At 57.3% G+C, this 17,037-nt stretch overlaps 1 protein-coding gene across 3 annotated transcripts in view; it reads right to left on the minus strand.

Moving 5' to 3' along the window:
• The window catches only part of LINGO3 (leucine rich repeat and Ig domain containing 3), a 32,974-nt gene extending 24,129 nt beyond the window's left edge, over positions 1 to 8,845 (minus strand). For 2 of the 3 annotated variants that reach the window (XM_027668288.1, XM_027668290.1), the window contains exon 1: positions 894 to 1,541. In XM_027668288.1, coding sequence (XP_027524089.1) covers positions 894 to 903 — 10 coding nt within the window. In that variant the 5' untranslated portion in view covers positions 904 to 1,541. Of the gene's footprint in view, positions 1 to 893; positions 1,542 to 8,778 lie in introns of those variants that run through there. The other variant, XM_027668289.1, reaches the window with a different exon arrangement.
• Between the last annotated feature and the right edge of the window lie 8,192 nt (positions 8,846 to 17,037).

Consider the following 17,037-nt stretch of genomic DNA (forward strand, 5'->3'; position numbering starts at 1 on the left):
GGACGGACCCCGGCCCGGCCCCGGCCCGTCCCCGGGGGCGGCGCGGCGGCGGCGGCGCCTCTCGAACCGCGTCCGCCCGTGCGCTGGAGCCGCCCCCCCGCGCCCCCCGCCCGGGGGAGGGGACGGGGCCGGGGGAGATGCGGGATCGGGCGCGGAGCCCGCGGAGAAACGCAGGGAAGGGCTCCGGGCTCCGCTTCCCGCTTTGCCGCGCTCAAAGGGGAAGGGTCCCTCCCGGACAGACGGGGGTCCCCAAGCCCCGGAGTGCCCTGGGTGGGCCCCCCGACCCCGTGTCCCCGTGCCACCCTGCGTGGGGCACCCGGCACCGCGCCAGCATCCCTGGGTCCCCCCCGGCCCCTCTCTCTGGGCTTCCCCAGCCCCATTCCAGCACCCCTGGGTACCCTCACACCGCCCTGCCTGGGCTCCCACGGCGGACCAGCACCCACAGGTACCCTCTGCCACCCTGCCTGGGCTTCCCCTAGCCCGTGCCAGCACCCCCAGGTACCCCCACACCGCCCTGCCGGGGCTCCCCCAGCCCCACTCCAGCCCCCCTGGATACCCACTCTGCCCCAGCCCCACGGCAGCGCGTTTGCATCCCCCCTGCCCTGTGCCCCCCCGGAACAGGGTCCAGGTGCCACCTCACCCCGAGCTCCCCTCGCTGCTCTCCCTGTGGAGGTGGTTATGGACCAACACAGCCATTTCCCCCACTCCAATAGGGAAACTGGGGCATTTGGGGCACGAACAGCCCCGGGAACAATCACAGCCCCCAGCCCAGCCATGGCTCCTGCATTTGTGCCCCCGCAGTGGGCTCCAGTGCCAGGGAGATGCCAGGCTCACGGGACAATAACCTGGAGCCCCCCAGCAGCACCCACAGCTCACCTGGAGACAGCACTCACCATGGCCCATCCCTCCTCGGAGCTCTTCTCCTCATTTGGTGAATTAGGCTTTGAGGATGAGAGGGGCCGATTCCCTCCTTGAGGCTGATTTCTTTCCAGGGTGGAATTGTTGCTCCTCTCCACTTGTCCCTGCTTGGTCCTTAGTGTTGCTGGTCCCTGGGCTGCTGGAGTGGAGTGTCCTGTGCCCTGGATGTGCTGTGTGACAGAGCCATTCAGTGACATTTGCTGCATCTGACAGCAGGTTTTGGTAGCATCTCCTCCCGTTTATGGAAAACTGAGGGTAGGCTCAGGGGGAAGGAGCAGGGCACAGCCCTGAACCCCACGTTGGTGGGCTCTCCTATGAGATGTTCTCCTCTGAATCAGCTCCATTCATGCAGAGTGTTGTCAGGAGAAATGTGAAGCTCTTCCAGCTTACAGGTTCCACTCCCAACTCCCATCCTTTGCTGCAGCCCAGCTCTTCTGCTCCTGGAGGTTTCTGGTGCCTCCTGCTGCTTGTTTGCTCCAGGATGTGGATTTATAATTTCATTGCAGGTACAAGCACCCCAGGCTTTCCCCTTTGAGGTTCATCCCCATCCTCAGCCCTGGATCTGCAGTTAAAACCAGGAGATTTACAGGGCTGTGAAGGAATTTCATTGCTGTTTTAAACAATATCAACTTATCTGCTTAATAGAAGATGAAAAATCCAAGCGTGAAAAACGCGTTTGGTTTATTTGGAGATGTGTTTTTAAGAGGCCAGTGTGGGGGGGAGGGTGTGCCGGAGAAATCCACCTCTCATTTCCATTCCCCAGGATGAAAAGGTGATTCTGGCTAATTTGAACACAGTCATTAAGCTGCTGTATCAAAAGCACAGAGTCAATTAAGCAGGTCCCCCCCACCTCGCTCCACGGACCTGCCTTGTTATTAATCAAGGGATGGGGGGAATTGCCTGGATCCCGTCGCTGGGAGCCAAGTGCTGATCTCATTTGGCCTGATGGAAGATGCTTCCCTGCCTGGTGGTGAGGGTTAGGGTGGATCTGGGGGAAGCAGAGCACTGACAATGCACAGGGGGAGCTGGGGGAGCCCAGGCTGGACGGGACCACCTTGTCCTTGTCCCCTCCCCAAATATCTCACCAGAAAACCAAGTTATTTCTGTCTCACTGTGCCCCCTTTGTACCATTACTTTACTCTGTGGGGAAATCAAGGCACAGATGAGTGATTTGATCAGAATAAGGGAAAAGGCAGGTTGTGATTAAAGCCTGTGATGTGGGTTTTGACTCAGCCCTGCTTCAGGTGCTGCCCCATTGCTGCCTCCTGCCATCAGCTCTGATGCCCCTTTAGCATCACTTTGGGCTTTAACAAGAGAGCAGGACAAAGATGTGGTGGAAAGGCATCAGGGCTGAGGCTACAACCCCACTCTGCACGTTGGAGAAGCCCAAAGGGCCCTTGGTCACACTCTCCAATTAAGTCAAATTGGCTTCAATCTGAGCATTAATCCAAAGGGACCTCACGCCAGGGGACAGGGGACAGGCTGGGCAGGGGGTCCCTGTTCTCTGTGCACTCTGGGCTGTGGCATTTGGGTGCTCAGACAGGATCTGCTCACCTCCTTAGGTGCCCTGGGCTCTACCCTCACCTGTCCCCCCCGTCCCAAGAGCCTGACCCTGTGCAAAGTTCCCTCCAAGGTGAAGATGAGGATCCATGAACCACATTGCTCCAAACTCGGCCCCTTGCTGAGCATCGGGACGGGGATGGAGCGGGGCCACCCGGGTGACAGCTGGGAACAGAGGGGAACATAAATGCTATGGAATCCTGGAATCATCAAGGTTGGAAGAGACCTTCAGGATCATCCAGTCCAACCATGCCCTGAGCTTGGGGGGACACACAGAGGTGGCAGGACCCTGAGGCTCTCAGGGCTGGTGTTTCAGGAAGGGGCCCTGCCTTTGGAGATGCTGTTCCATGTGAGCCAGTTCTGGGAGCATCTTGACAAGTTTTACTGCTTTCTGGGGCATTTTCACACAGACTCAGCAAAATGATTGGGGGAAAAAAAAAAAAAAAGAAGTGTGAGAGAAATAAAAAAGTCGCAGCTGCTCTGGCACAGGCTCAAAATCCCAAAGAGTTTTTGGCTGAAACGTGCCAAGGGGAAAAATTAATTCCAATAAACAGAGAGGTGAACTCCTTTTTGCCCCCAGTTTGTCCTCTGTGGTGGAGTGTGGGATCCTCCCCCGCTGATCCCAGGATCCAGGGCCTCTCCCTGGCTGTGGGGTCCCGTGCCAGATCCCCCTGACACTGGCCACGCTGGTCCCCTGCCAGCCCAAATGCAGCATTCCAGCTCTGCCAGCTCCTGTGACAGCCAGTGATTTTTTTCCCCACTAAGAATGCAGCAGTGGGAGCCATGTGATGACTCCAGACTCTTGGTGGCCATTAATTTTCCCTAATGGAAACCTCGATTAACTCCTAGAAGGAAGCAGCTCTGGATCCATGTGGACGAGACCCATCAGAAATCGGGCCCTGGGGAGCTCACCAGGAGCCCCTTTGGAGCTGGAATGATGCTGGAAGGGCTCAGGGATGTTGGGGAGTCAGCCCTTGCTTGGTGGGACGCCCTTGGCATGGCTGGAGGGCAGCCCAGACCCCCCACCCCCAAATGTCCCCGAGTAGATGCAGCCGAGCCACAGGGCCTGGGGACAGCACCGTGCCAGGGACTCCTGGCTGGGGTGGGGCTGAGCTGGGGGGTGTGACCCCCAGAGCTGTGCTGGCCAGAGGCTCTGCAGAGCCCCAGACCCGAGGGACAGTGACACAGCTGGCTGGAGGGGACACCCCCGGGCTGTCCTTGCCACGGGCAGGGCCCAGCCTGGGTGACCTTCTCCAGGGTGGCACCAGGGAGGTCCCGTGGGCTCACTTTGCTTAGGTCCCCCATCAAAACCCAAAATGCCTCTTCCCCCTATCTGTGCCACTCTGGCAGGACTCCAGCATGCAGATGGGGGGCACTGCCCCCACTGTGGGGTTTTTGGGGGGCACAGGGCAGAGCTGCCACCACACCAGGAGGTGTGTCCGTGACCTGCTCAACTCAGAGCTGGAATTCTTCCCCCTACAAAGCCCATTTCCTCCTCCCCACTCTGCCCTGAGCCCGATGTCTCTGTGTTTGCACTTGTGCTGTGCTGTAAGAGCAGGAGCCCCTCAGGGGACACATCTCACCCTGTATTTACTGACAGAGCCCGGCCTGGACCAGCCCGCTCTGCAAACGCAGCCTGAGCCTGTGACTAAGCCCAGTTACTTTTAATAAATATTTGGTAATAACAATGGAAGTTTCTTTGGCCAAGTACCTGCTGTTTTGAGCTGTCACCAGCAGGAACACCATCAGGTGAAGGGTTTTGATCCAAGCAGGAAGGAGAGGGACCTTTCCCCTCTCCAACTGCCTGGGCTTCGAGTGACAGCACAGACCTCACCTGCCCTTGCTCCTGCTGCCTTTGGCAACCCCTGACTGAGCTCTTTTTCCATGCCTGGGTCAAGGTGTCCCTTCTGGCAGTGAAGTCACCCCAAAGGTGACAAAATCCCACAGAAGGAGGACCTCCCCCCATTCCCTTTTTTAAGGTCCATGGCTCAGTTTTGCAGAGCCACCCAACACCAGCACCAGTTGGTTTCCTCAGGGCCTTTGCAGGCTCAGCAGCCCTCAAACCCAGCCCAACTACTTCCCTGCCCAGAGAAGGAGACAGCAAATTATCCCTGGTTTCCCAGCACAGCGGTTTTCTCCTGCTTTCCCCTGGCACAATGCTCATGGTGGGGCTCAGCCCACCCTGGACCCCCTTTGCAAGGCCATCACTCCCTTGCTGGGGGCTGGGGGTCTTGCACAGCATCCAGGTTCCACATGGAGCTGATCCCTAGCTTGGATGGGAACACACCTGCTCCAGGTGCTGCTGCTGCCTTTCCAGGGTTGCTCATCCCCAGGGATTAGCTCTCAACCCCACAGACCCCCCAGCTGATGATTTATTCCCCATGGCCAGTGATTTATTCCCCACAGCTGATCATTTATTCCCCTCAGCAGGTGGGGCCAGGGCTGCCCAGCTCATTTTCTCATCCTGGCAGCCGAGTGGTTTCTATTTGCCCTCCCTAATCCAGGAAGGTTCTCTAGGTACCAGGATACATGACCAGAGGAACCTCTGCCAGTGGATGTGCCCTGGTTCCTCCTTCCCACTGTGAGCCTTGGCTCTGCTCCGGGCTTTGCTGCTGCTGCCCAGCCCTGCCCAGCTCGAGTGGCAGAGCCACCTGTGTCCCCAAGGGCCTGGGAGCAGCCTGGGGACAGTGCAGTGACACTGTGGGGTTGGGAGTGTCCCTGGGATAGGGAAAACCTCGCTCTGTGATCCCTGCTTGACCCAAAGGCAGTTGGGAGAAGGCAGTTTCAGGCGCTATATCCAAGTCTATATCCACATTCCCAGGCTGCCTGAGCTCAGGGGTTTTGGGAGAGGGTGGCTGGGCTGTGGGGTGTGCACTAGTGATGATCAGCTCAGATTTTACCCCTAAACCTTTCCCTACCTGTCCACTTCTGATCACCTCATTTTTATCTAAACCTGATCATTCTCTGCCCTTTAGAGCACCTCAAGTTTACTCTCAAAACCTTCCCTACCTGTGCACCACTGATTACCTTGTTTTTACCTCAAACTATTTATTTTCTGCCCTATAGACTGCCTCAAGTTTACTCCCAGTATTTTCCCTTCCTGATTGCCTCAGTTTACCTACAAACCTTCCTTCTGTTCACTGCAGATCCCCTCAGGCAGGCAGTGAGCTGGGCAGGGCTGCTGCAAATGCCTTCCCCAACCCCCCGGCTCTGCCAAAACCCCAAACTGCACATTTTTATAGTCTCAGGGTCCCCAGGGTTTGGGCACACGTGGAATTCAGCACTGCAGCCGCTCTGCACAAACAGGGCAGTGAGTGTCCCTCCCCAGAGCATCACCCATGGCTCTGTAGTGCCACCCAGGCTGTCCCTGGAGGGGGCAGGTGCCATCCCGGCTCAGGGATTTTCTTGCCATTGCTTGCCCTGGCTCATGACCCCTCCAGCTGAGCCACCTGGGACTGCCCAGGAGGAACAGGAGAGGCTGCAGGGAATCTGGGAGCACCAGTGTGACACTGCCAGTGTGACCAGAACTGGCTGAGGGCTGGGCTGGGCTGGGCACCCCCATGGGCAGCGTGGCCATCCTGGTGAGGACGGGCTGGAGAAGGGGTGATGGGAAGTGCTGGCACAGTGTTTTTCTGCCAGCTGCTGCCTGTCTCACCTGCTCTCAGGTGTCTCAGTGTGACACCTCCCAGCAGAGGCAGCGGGGGTGCTGGAGGGGTCCAAGGTCGCTCCTCCACCCCCGAACACAGGAGCTGTGCCCGGTGGGATCCCAGAGCTCCCACCATCGGAGAGCCGGGGGCGGCCTCTCCGCTGCCTCCACGGGAGGAAATTGCTCCTGATGAAATTCAGCCCACATTCCCTTCTCATTCCCTTCCCATTCCCTCCCTCTCATCGCGTCGTGCCAAACGCGCTCCCCGCCCCCGCTTCCCCCCCGCTCCTCCCGCCTGCCTTGATCTGAGAGAGGCATCGAATCCCTCCCAGCAGCTCGTTTTCAAACAGCATTAGAGCTGCTTTGCAGGCGATTTGGATGCCAGGCACTGCAAACACACCATTTGTACCCGCTAGACGAAAACTGTCCCCAGTGCCCCGTGTCCCCGTGTCTCCACACCTAACGCAGACAGAGCAGGTTCTGCTCTTCATTCAGCAGCTCAAGCCTTGGCTGTGTCTGCTCCCCGCTCTGGGAGCCGCTGGGTCCCGCTCAGAGGTGGGGCCGTCGCAGGCGAGTCGTGTCCCCTTGTCCCCGTCCCCTTGTCCCCGTCAGTCTGAACTGAGCCACAGAGTCGGGGTGTGCTGAGCTGGGAGGGACCCACGAGGACCATCCAGTCCAGCTCTTAACCCTGCACAGGACTATCCCCAAGAGTCACACCCTGTGCCTGAGAGCATTGTCCCAATGCTCCTTGAGCTCTGTGCCCACTGCCCTGGGGAGCCTGGTCAGTGCCCAGCCACCCTCTGGGGGAAGAACCTTGTCCTGAGATCCAACCTAAATCTGCCCTGACACAACTTCAGGCTGTTCCCTGGGTCACCACAGAGAAGAGATCGGTGTCTGCCCCTTTTCTTCCCATGGCAGAGGGGAGCACATAGCAATAAAATCCCCAAATTCACTCCTGTCCCTGCTGTGGGATGGCCCTCACCCGGTTCTCACAGAGGGATGTCACAGGTAGGGGCAGGAGGGAGCTCATGGCCCAGGCTGGGGACCATGGACATGTCCCCCTCACCCTCTTCTATTGTCTCACTCCCATTTCTGATCCACTGGTCACTCCAGTCTTGGGGGAAGAGCTGCCAGTTGGTGTGACTCGTGTGACACGTCCCCAGTCACCACCAGGCTTGTCCCATGTTTGCAAGGAATGAACTCAAAGCACCAACAGGTGAAGGAGACTCCCACATTCCATCTGGGGCTCAGTGACCTCCTCCCTTCCAGCAGGAGCTGCCCAGCCCCTCTCCTGTGCCCAGGTGTAGCTGGGAGGTGACAGTGGTGACACCACAGTTCCCTGTCCCTTTGCTTACAGGAGCCTCTCAAGGTTTTCTCGAGGTTTTCTCCCAGTTTTCTCCGGGTTCTCTCCCCTCTGCTGTGCCCTGTCTCTGCTCACTGGGGCTGCCCAGAGGGATGGTCCTTCCCAGCCTCTTTCCTGGTTCAGGTCATGCTGAGGTGACGTGCCAATCCCCAAAGTTCTCCAGTTTCCCTGTCCTCACATGTACCACATCACAATATGAACTCAAACAGTGAGGGAAGAACCTCCCCATTATCCAGCTCTTCCTGCTCTGCCAAGTCCAGCACAGGGAGTCCTGGGTTTTTTTGGCTACCTACTCTCCCTCCACATCCTCAGGGTGGGATGGGAGCTGTTGTGTTTAAGACAAGATAAATTATGCTGGTTTGCAGTGATGGCAGAGCTGATTCATAAGCCAGGTGGGTCTACAAGGTCTAATTTGGGAGGGCTGATGGCTGATGAATCCTTTGGTAACCTTGGGAAAGTAATTTTTCCTTGAGGACCACATCATTACCTCCCAGCCTATTGCCATTTCCCTGCCATGCCCGTGCTCAGGCCCTGCAGGGCAGAGAGGCTCTCATGGCTGGGAAATAGGTTTTAAAAAGGGAATGTTTTAATAGAAAACACCTTATAATTTGCCAGGAGGGTCATCACTGATGATTTCAGAGGTCTTTTCCAACCTGAATGACTCTATGGTCTCTATCCATGTGTTGGTCTCCAGAGCCTTGGCCAACAGCAGTTTGAAGACAGTCTTTCTCCCAAGAAATCCAGCAGTTTCCAGCTGTTCAGAGCCTCTTCTGACCCTCACATGAAGCTCCACAGTGCTGGACATGATTTGCCTGCCAGAAAAACCCTCATCCCTTCTGCCTGTCATGGGGACCACACATGGGCATCAGACTGCTCTGGCTGCCCTGATGCTGAACGGGGTTGAACGTGGCTCTAGGGCATGAGGGAACTTCTCCAGCTTCATCCTGTGGGAATTGGCACCATGACTCAGGCTGCCTGGAGCCAGGCCCCTCTGGCAGCCTCGGGAGGCTGGAGGAGACTGGAGGAGACACGTTCCCCTCGGGCTGTTGATAGCTCAGCTCCGGGCTCTGTGCAGTCACAGCTGCTCTCACGCACCCACTGCGGCTCCCGGGGGTGTGGGGTGGGGGACAGGCACGGAACGGGGCTGCAGGAGCGTTCTGGGGAGCGCTGGAGGTGACAACAAGCACTGCGCTGGCACCCGGCCAGCGTTATTAGTGTCTCACTTTCACAGGCAACAAACCCGCCCACGTCCTCCACGGAAGGAAAAACTGTTTGGAAACAAGAGCTGTACCTGGCAGAGGGATGCAGAGACACCTCCCTGCCCGAGGGCACCTCTCCACGCAGCTCCCTGGGCTGTGGCGTTGGCAGGAGAGAGGCAGCTGTGCCCGGGGGTCCCAGTCCGCTGTGACCGTCCCCACCTCCCGCTCCCTTCCCTCTGCTCACACCAGCTCCTCCCAGCGCTGAATATGCGAGAGGGGCCGAAGATCGCTGCTCCCCGCCTGCCACCGTGAATTATTCAGCCAGCAGGAGGCACGTTGGACTGGTAAATCCACCCCCCACCCCCAGCACGCAGGAACACTGGGAATGGGTTTTCCAGGCCCTGCTGGGGGACCTGGGCCAGGCATGGTCCAGCCTGTCTGGTGCCCCTTCCCCTGCTTCACCACTGAGTGACCTGGAATTCAAGGTTGCTCTTGCCCTGGGCCAGTTTTTTTCTGCTCTGCTCCGGGATAAACCCTGGAGCAAACCTTGGGGTCCTCCTGCCACAGGCTGATGCTCCTGGGAATGACCAGGACAGGGGTGTTCTCAGGGATGGGGTGCTCCCAGGGGTGCTCCCGGGGGCGTTCCCAGGGATGGGGTGCTCCCGGGGGTGCTGCAGAGGAGGGAGTGCTCCCAGGGAGCATCTGGGCTCCCAGCCTAGCTCCCAGCCCAGCTCAGGGTGCGGGGCAGGTGCCAATGCCAGGGTTGCCAGGGCCGGTTCAGCAGGGGACAGCCTGGCTCGGCTCCCTCGGGCAGCCCTGTGCTCTCCCTGCAGCCCCAAACCCCCGGGGCAGCCCCTGCCAGCCCCCAGCCTCACCTGTGCCTTCCACCGAGCATCCCAGCGAGCATCCCAGAGCGAGGAAGGAGGAGCTGAGCATTCCAGAGGAAGGGAGGAGGAAGGACGGCTGGAGGCAGCAGCCCGGCACGGCTCTCCCCCTCTCCGCCGACAGCTCCGGCCACCCGGCTGACCCCCGCGTGTCTCTTGTCCTCCTGTCACTCCGTGTTTGTGTCCCCGCTGCCGCAGGGCTGTTCCCTGCCCAGCCACCCTCCTCGGTGGGGAACAACCAGGGCTGCAGGCAAAGGGGAGCTGCTGCCGACTTGTGCATTCTCCCGAGCCGTCGGCTCCGTCGGTGCCTTCCGAGCTGATTAAACTTGGATCCCGGGCAGGGCAGCCCCACGAGCAGCTCACCAGGCTGCTGGGAGGCAGGAAAGGAGGCTGGGGGGCTTCTTCAAGTCTGGGAAGCAGAAGAGAATTTTTTATGCTGAGTGTGATGAGGCCCTGGCACAGGTTGCCCAGAGAAGCTGTGGCTGCCCCATCCCTCAAGTGTCCAAGGCCAGGTGGGACCGGGCTTGGAGCAACCTGGGCTAGTGGAAGGTGTCCCTGCCCATGGCAGGGGGGCTGGAATAGATGACCTTTAAAGGTCCTTTCAAACCTAAACCATTCCTTGATTAGTGGGGACCTGATCCTTCTCTCAGACAGACCCTGGTGCAAAGATGCTGGAGCTGTTTATTGAGGGCCACCCCACCCACCTGGGCATTGAAGGGACCTACTTTTGGGGGAGCAGCATCTCAGACCACACCAGCCTGGGGAACACTCCATGTTGGGTGACACTGAGCCAAGATGTCCCTGCTCCACCTCATGGGGCCTGTCCCACCTTCAGGCTCCACCTCGGCGGTTCCATGTACCACATCATCTCACTTCAACATCTCCCAGTCCCTTCCCAGAACAAATCTTACCAAGACTTCATCCAGTAAATCCTCTGCACCTCCTGGAAGCCTCCAAACATATCTCAGTGAGAAGAAGAGAGTGGGATGAAGCAGGAGCTGAGGTGCATTACAGCCAAAGGAAGCATCACCTCACTGCTCTCCACATCTCACAAAAACTACCAAAGCTTTATTAAACTATAGGAATAACAACACTCAGTCACAGCACTGCTGCCATTAATCCTTGGTAATTGTTTCTATAATTAAAAGCCCCACTGTGTCCTGTCTCTCCAATATGATTTATCAGATGGGGAGCACTCTTGCATGAACGATGCCCGGCTGGTGGGAGGACATCTGCTCTGGGCTGCTGGCATTGCAGAGGGTGCCTGGGGGCTGCCTCCAGCACTTGCTGACCCCTCACCATTCCCACCACTTCAGGCTCTCCAACCCCAGGATGAAATTCCCATCCTTGAAACACCCCTTTGCTGTAGGATATTGGGAAAAGGTTCTTCCCCCAGAGGGTACTGGGGCACTGCCCAGGCTCCCCAGGGCAGTGGGCACGGCCCCAAGGCTGCCAGAGCTCCAGGAGCATTTGGACAATGCTCTGAGGGACAGGGTGGGATTGCTGGGGTGTCTGTGCAGGGCCAGGGGTTGGACTGGATGGTCCTTGTGGGTCTCTCCCAGCTCAGGACATTTTAAGAATCTGTGACTGATCAACATCAGGGACTGGACCCACAAGTGAGCTGCAGCCAAGGATAAAACTAACTCATGGGTGAAAACAGCAAAAGAGAAGCCACCCACTTCCCTGGAAGCACAGGAGGGCTGGGAATCATGTCAGCAGATCCTGATCTGCCTCTGCTGCGACTGCATTAAACACCCAAACCGAGAGGGTAAGACCTGCTCTTTGCTTGCTGGGGAGGAACTGGGTGGTCTCGAGATTCCCTCTGTCTGTCAGAGACCCTGGAGCTGATGAGGGGACTGGCTGGAATGTGCAGCAGAAGCTGCAAACCAGGATAAATCCATGGCTGCACAGAGCTGCTCTGGGCATGAAGCTTCCTTGGCTGTTGGCTCCTCCTGAGAAAGCATCTGTGGTGATAAGGCAGGAGCTGGAAGAGTCATAGGTTGGAAAAGCTCTCTAAGATCATCCAAGTCCAACCATTGGCCCAGCACTGCCAGGCCCACCACCAAACCATGTCCCCCAGTGCCACATCTGTGGTCATTTGTCATCGCTCTGAGGTCCCAGCACACTCCCCACCTCCCTCAGGCTCTGCAGGAACAGCAGCTGGGGGCAGGGGCCTGGAGCCCCTGGAAGCACCCATGGCAGAGAGGGGGGGCATGGAGGCAGGATGAGCAGAGCAGAAAGGCCCCAAAGCAGGACCTGCAGCCTCACCCACCTCTTCACATCTCAGGCACCTGCCTAGGGCTCCCCTCCCTGCAGGGGGGGGGTTGGGGACATCAGGAGGATGAGTCACCTGCTGTGGGCAGAGGAACATCCACAGCTATGGATGAGGTCCCTGGGGAGAAGGGGGTGGCAGAATAAGGAGGGGACAGGTGACAAGCCATGCTCCAGCCCTGAACTGAAGCCACAGGTGCCCCTTCTCGTGCAGAGAGAGCCAGGGTGCTCTGGGCAAGAAACTCAGCACGATCCCAGAGTGGTTTGGGTTGGGAGGGACCTTAAAGATCATCTTGTTCCAACCATGCAACAGGGACACCTCCCACTAGCCCAGGTTGCTCCAAGCCCATCCAGCCTGGCCTTGGACACTTCCAGGGATCCAGGGGCAGCCACAGCTTCTCTGGGCAACCTGTGCCAGGGTCTCACCACCCTCACAGACTTTCTTCCCAATATCTAATCGAAATCTCCTCTCTTTCAGTCTAAAACAACTCCCTGTCACTGCTCTTGTAAAATCTCTCTCTGGAGAGACTGGCCAACCCTTGGCCCCTGGGGGCTCCTCTGCACCCCCCAGCTGGAGCCACCAGAAGGTCACACATTAGCCCCAGCAAGGCCCTTGTCCCTCCTTCCCTCTGTGGGGCTGGAATTGGAGTCACCCGTGGCCCTCAGCCATCCCTGTTGCATCCCATTTCTCTGAGCTAATATCTTGCAGCATCCTAAATGAACAAATTCAGATGAACAAACAGAGGGAGTTTTGGAGGGTGCAGGGATGAAGCTAATCAGACCTGCAAATGACTCTCCTTTCTGGTGTGAGTCACACCGAGTGTATGAGCATATTAATGCTCCCAGCATGCTCCTCTTCCCAGCTTTGTTTCCAAGAGCTTTCACTGGGGTTTGGCTGCAAAGACACTCCACAGCTGCTGGGGGAGAGGCACAGCTCAGCTCCCATCTCAGCTCAACATGACAACTTGCACAGGGGGTCTGACCCGTTGGAGATCACTTTTCCATCACTCTGCTCACACTCTGACATGCAGTAAATCTCCAGGTCTCAGCTGGACCTCAGCCCAGTCGTGGCATCTGGTGCAGCACAAGCTTCTCCACCCCCCCAACTGTGACCAACAGCTTGGCTCCAGTTGAGTCTCCAACAAGGGCAGCAGCACAAATATGGGCTCAAAGCCTTTGGGAGACTCCAACATTCTCAGTACACGAGCCAAAAGTGCCTGGGCTGGGAACCGTGCAGCTCTGAGGGGTTGGCTGCACTGCCAGGGGTGTGGGTGATGGCCAGGAGGGCTCTGGCACTGGTGTGACCATCTGCTCCCAGTTACACACCTGGGGGGAGCCCTCCCTGCAGTGAGGGGCTAAAACACTGCTCAGGTGGTCCAAGGCACCTTTGGACTCTCAGATCCAGGTTATCCACAGGGAGGAGAGTTAGCCCTGATGGAAAGCCCTCAGTGGCAACTGCAAAACCCCAAAGGGCAACTTGAGGCACGTGGCTGGGTCCTTCCTGCCCAGCCCTGAGTGGAGCAGAGCCCAGCAGCAGTCCTGTCCCTGAAGCACCACGTGCTGTGTCCTCAGAGAGGCACAAATTAACTCCCTGTCCCCCAGGCCTGGGCACCTCCTCCTGACCCAACCCTGCTCTGTGAGAGGAGCTCTGGGGACAGCTGATTGTCCCCTGGCTGTGCAGATGTCACACCAGCCGTGAACCCTGCTGGGTTTAGGGCACTTGTGGTGCTCTGATACTGCATCAGCTCTGCTGGAACCTCAGTGCTGGAGCTTGTGCTGAGCTCCCCAGGGACACAGCAATGCCTCCCTCGCTCCTGTCGCTGTCACAGCAGCAAGATAAAGCTGGGACTATCTTTGTGAGCTGCCAGCAGTCACAGGCAGGAGCCTCACGTGGGTGACAGCACCGAGGAGGCACCTGGAGGGTTTGGATGCTCTGTGGAGGCTGAGCAGGACACACTGAGCGAACCCCAAACGACCCCAGTCCTGTGAGCAGAGAGGGAGCCAGGCCCTGAGAGCTCCCAGAGCTTGTCAAGAATGGCAGTACCTGCCTGCTCCTCCTGCTGGTGGCTCTACTGGTGTTACTGGGACCACACCAAGCACAGCCCCACAGCCCAGCACCCCCGGGTTTGATTTTCATGCATTAGTTGTTGCTGGGCTGGAAGAGGCAGGGGTAGGTTTGGGTAGTGGCCAGTGCCTACCCCTCACTGCTGGAGTGGTGGGAATAACTCACGTTGGGAAGGGGAGCAGGAGACTGAACAGGAAAGAGAAGCCCAAGGAGAAGTGTTGTGGTTTTTCCCAAAACAGAGGAAAAAATTTTATAACAAAAGTTATGACCCATAACAATGATTTTTCTGGAAGTTAACGTTCTGAATCTCTGGCAATTGCACCCACATGATAGGAAAGAAATGCCTGCTGCAATATAGAACATTACAGTTAATATTTAACCTCATTATTTGCAGCGTGCCGGGGTTGCAGCCGAGCACGTCCCCCCTCCCACAGCCCCCCAGGCCTGCAAGGAGCCCAGTTGTCACCCCTGAAGGACAAACAGGAGCAGTTTTAACTCTGCTCCTTGTAGGAAAGAGCAAAATGTTCCTTGCAGCCCTGGAGCAAGGTTGGAATGGGATTGCTGACCCTCTCTGTGACCAGCCCTGCAGAGCCGACAGCGTTTGTTCAGGAGCTGCTCCGAGGAGGCAATTGCTGAGCACAGCCTGGCAAATCCATTTCTCCAGCCTAATTAGGCTCAGTCCAGGGCACAAAGCCAGCAGCCCCAGGAGAAGAGGATGTTAAGGAGCACCAGCCCCCGGGGACCTCTCACCCTTCCCCTGCCTGTCCCAGCCCTGGGGCTGCTCTGCCCCCCCCAGCCCCCTGTGCTCCCAGGGACAGGCCCAAGGTAACCCTCCCCTGGCTCCTAATTGGATTTGCTCACGCTAATTATGGTCATTTTTGCCTCAATTAAGCCATTTGTTTTCAGTGCAGCTCCCTCACCACAGGTCTAGCACAGGCTGCTCCATGGACCTTGAGTGTCAGGGTCACCTTCACTCGCCCCTCAGGTTCCCCCAGGACCATTCTTGTCTCATCATCCTCTGATCACTGCATTACCCCTTCATTTTCCTCCCTGTCCTCATTCCCCCTCCTTCCCATCCTCCTCTCACAGCACCTGCCTTGCTCTTTGGTGGCCCTTACAAGGAGGTGGCACCATCCCTGGTGTCACCCACAAAGCCACCGAGGCCAAATGAAAGTGCAAACCTCAGCTCTGGGAGCCACATCCCACGTGGTTTCCACCATCCCAACCCCTCTGGGCTGCAGGAGGGGCAGGGGAACGTGGCCTGAAGATTTCAGGGGATACACGAGGGTGGAGGGAGGGAATCTGTTCCTCAACCTGGCACTGAGGGGAAGGGGGAGGGAGACCACACAAAAGCTGGGCTTGGGTGGTGCACAGGGCACCAGAGACTCAGGTGGGCACACCTCACATCCCTCTGGGGCCTTTGCCCAGAACAGAGGATGCCAAGGAGGACTCAGTGTGTCTCCACACAGCTGGAGTTCAGTCCCCTGCTCCTCACATCATCCAGCCCCAAACTGAGCTGGGCTGCAGCCACCCCGTGTCCTGGGACATGGCCTATGCTTCAGCTCCTCACACCAGAGGGAAAAACAGGCAAAAAAGCCACAGAGCAGGACAGGGAAAAACAAGGACACTGAAGAGATGCTCAAAGGTGCAGATTCTCACCTTTCAGCAGGACAGACTCTCCATCTTCCCCTGCCCAGACACAAAAAGGGGCCAAGTCCCCCAAAAGCATCATGTCCTTTGTGCCACACAGATCCCACCCCAGCAGACTGGCTGCACTGCCCCAAACAGCCTTTTGGCCCCAGACCTGCCTGTCTGGGGTGCATAAGCCTCATGAAGCCCAGGGACATGCAGGATTTTGGGCAGCTCACCCGGCCCTGCAGAGCCCCTGGTGACACCCACGAGGCCACCACCAACACAGGCACCTCCCAGGGATCAGCCACCTCACCAGGCTGAGCCTTCACACCCTGGCACCCATCACCCTCCTCCTCACTGCCACCACAAACACACACCACCTGCTTACCCGGGCAGGATCCACGGGGTGACCTTGGCATCAAACAGCTCTTCAGCTACTTCTGACTCCACCGAGCCATTTACTCCCTCCATGCTCATCTGGGGAGGTCTCTTTCTCCTAAATCAGGGCTTAAGATCTGGGAAGCTTTGGGCAAAACCCTCATGGCAGGCAGGTGTGCACAGAATTAATTTGCAGAGAGGCAGATTTAATCCTGGTTTCTTCCTCACTATATTTAAGCAGAGTCACTCTGCAGCCTGACACCCAGACAAGGAACAAAGCCTGCTCTTCATCTCCACCTCCAGTGCTCCTAAAGCTCAGGAGCAAGAGGAAAAGCCAGCACAGATTTCAAGGATGCCATTAAAGATATTTTATTAATTTCTGCTTTGAAAGCGCTGGCTGCAGAGAATGGGAGAATTATTGAACACGAACAAGGAAAAACTGAATTAATGCAGAGCCCAATTTAATATCCAGGAGTTGCAATATCAGCTCTATCAATCTGAAAAATAAAAAATCTTGCTATTATTGAGCAGTAATGAAACCAGAGCTATTGAGGCTGCAGATGATCCCAGGTAAGAGACACACCTGCATTTAAAGAGACACTGTCATGGCAAGGAGGGGGAGCAGCTTTATGGCTTCTTGAGCTTCATGGCTCCGGACTGTTAATGGTGCACAAATAACTGCTCAAACCTGGGAGCAAACCAGCTCTGCCCAGTCCCTGACAAACCCCCCTGAAGCAGAGGTGTGAGGAGCCAGTGCCAGCTCCGTGGCCAGCTCTGGAGGGGTAAAGCCAACTTTGGAGTGCCAGGGAGGAGCCCAAGGGCTGCAGCTCCAGGAGATGTGTCCTGACCCAGCTATTCTTTTAAAGCACCATAATTCCTTCCTTTCAGTGGTTCACTGCTGGCCAGAGAAGCCCTTTGACCCACCACTGTAACCCAGCAAGAAAAGCTGCACAGAGCACAACCTGCCCCAGAGCTGCTTTTGATGGGGGAAACAATCTTTAATTGAAGAGACATCAGCATCCCTGATCCCAGCAGGGCCTGGGGGGACAGGACACCTCCATCCTCCTTACCTGACTCACCACCTGCCTGCACACTCCCTGGGCTTTTTGGATTTGTAGCTC

Source organism: Corapipo altera, unplaced genomic scaffold, assembly GCF_003945725.1.
Source record: "Corapipo altera isolate COAL_440 unplaced genomic scaffold, ASM394572v1 138, whole genome shotgun sequence".
Taxonomy (NCBI): Eukaryota; Metazoa; Chordata; class Aves; order Passeriformes; family Pipridae; genus Corapipo; species Corapipo altera.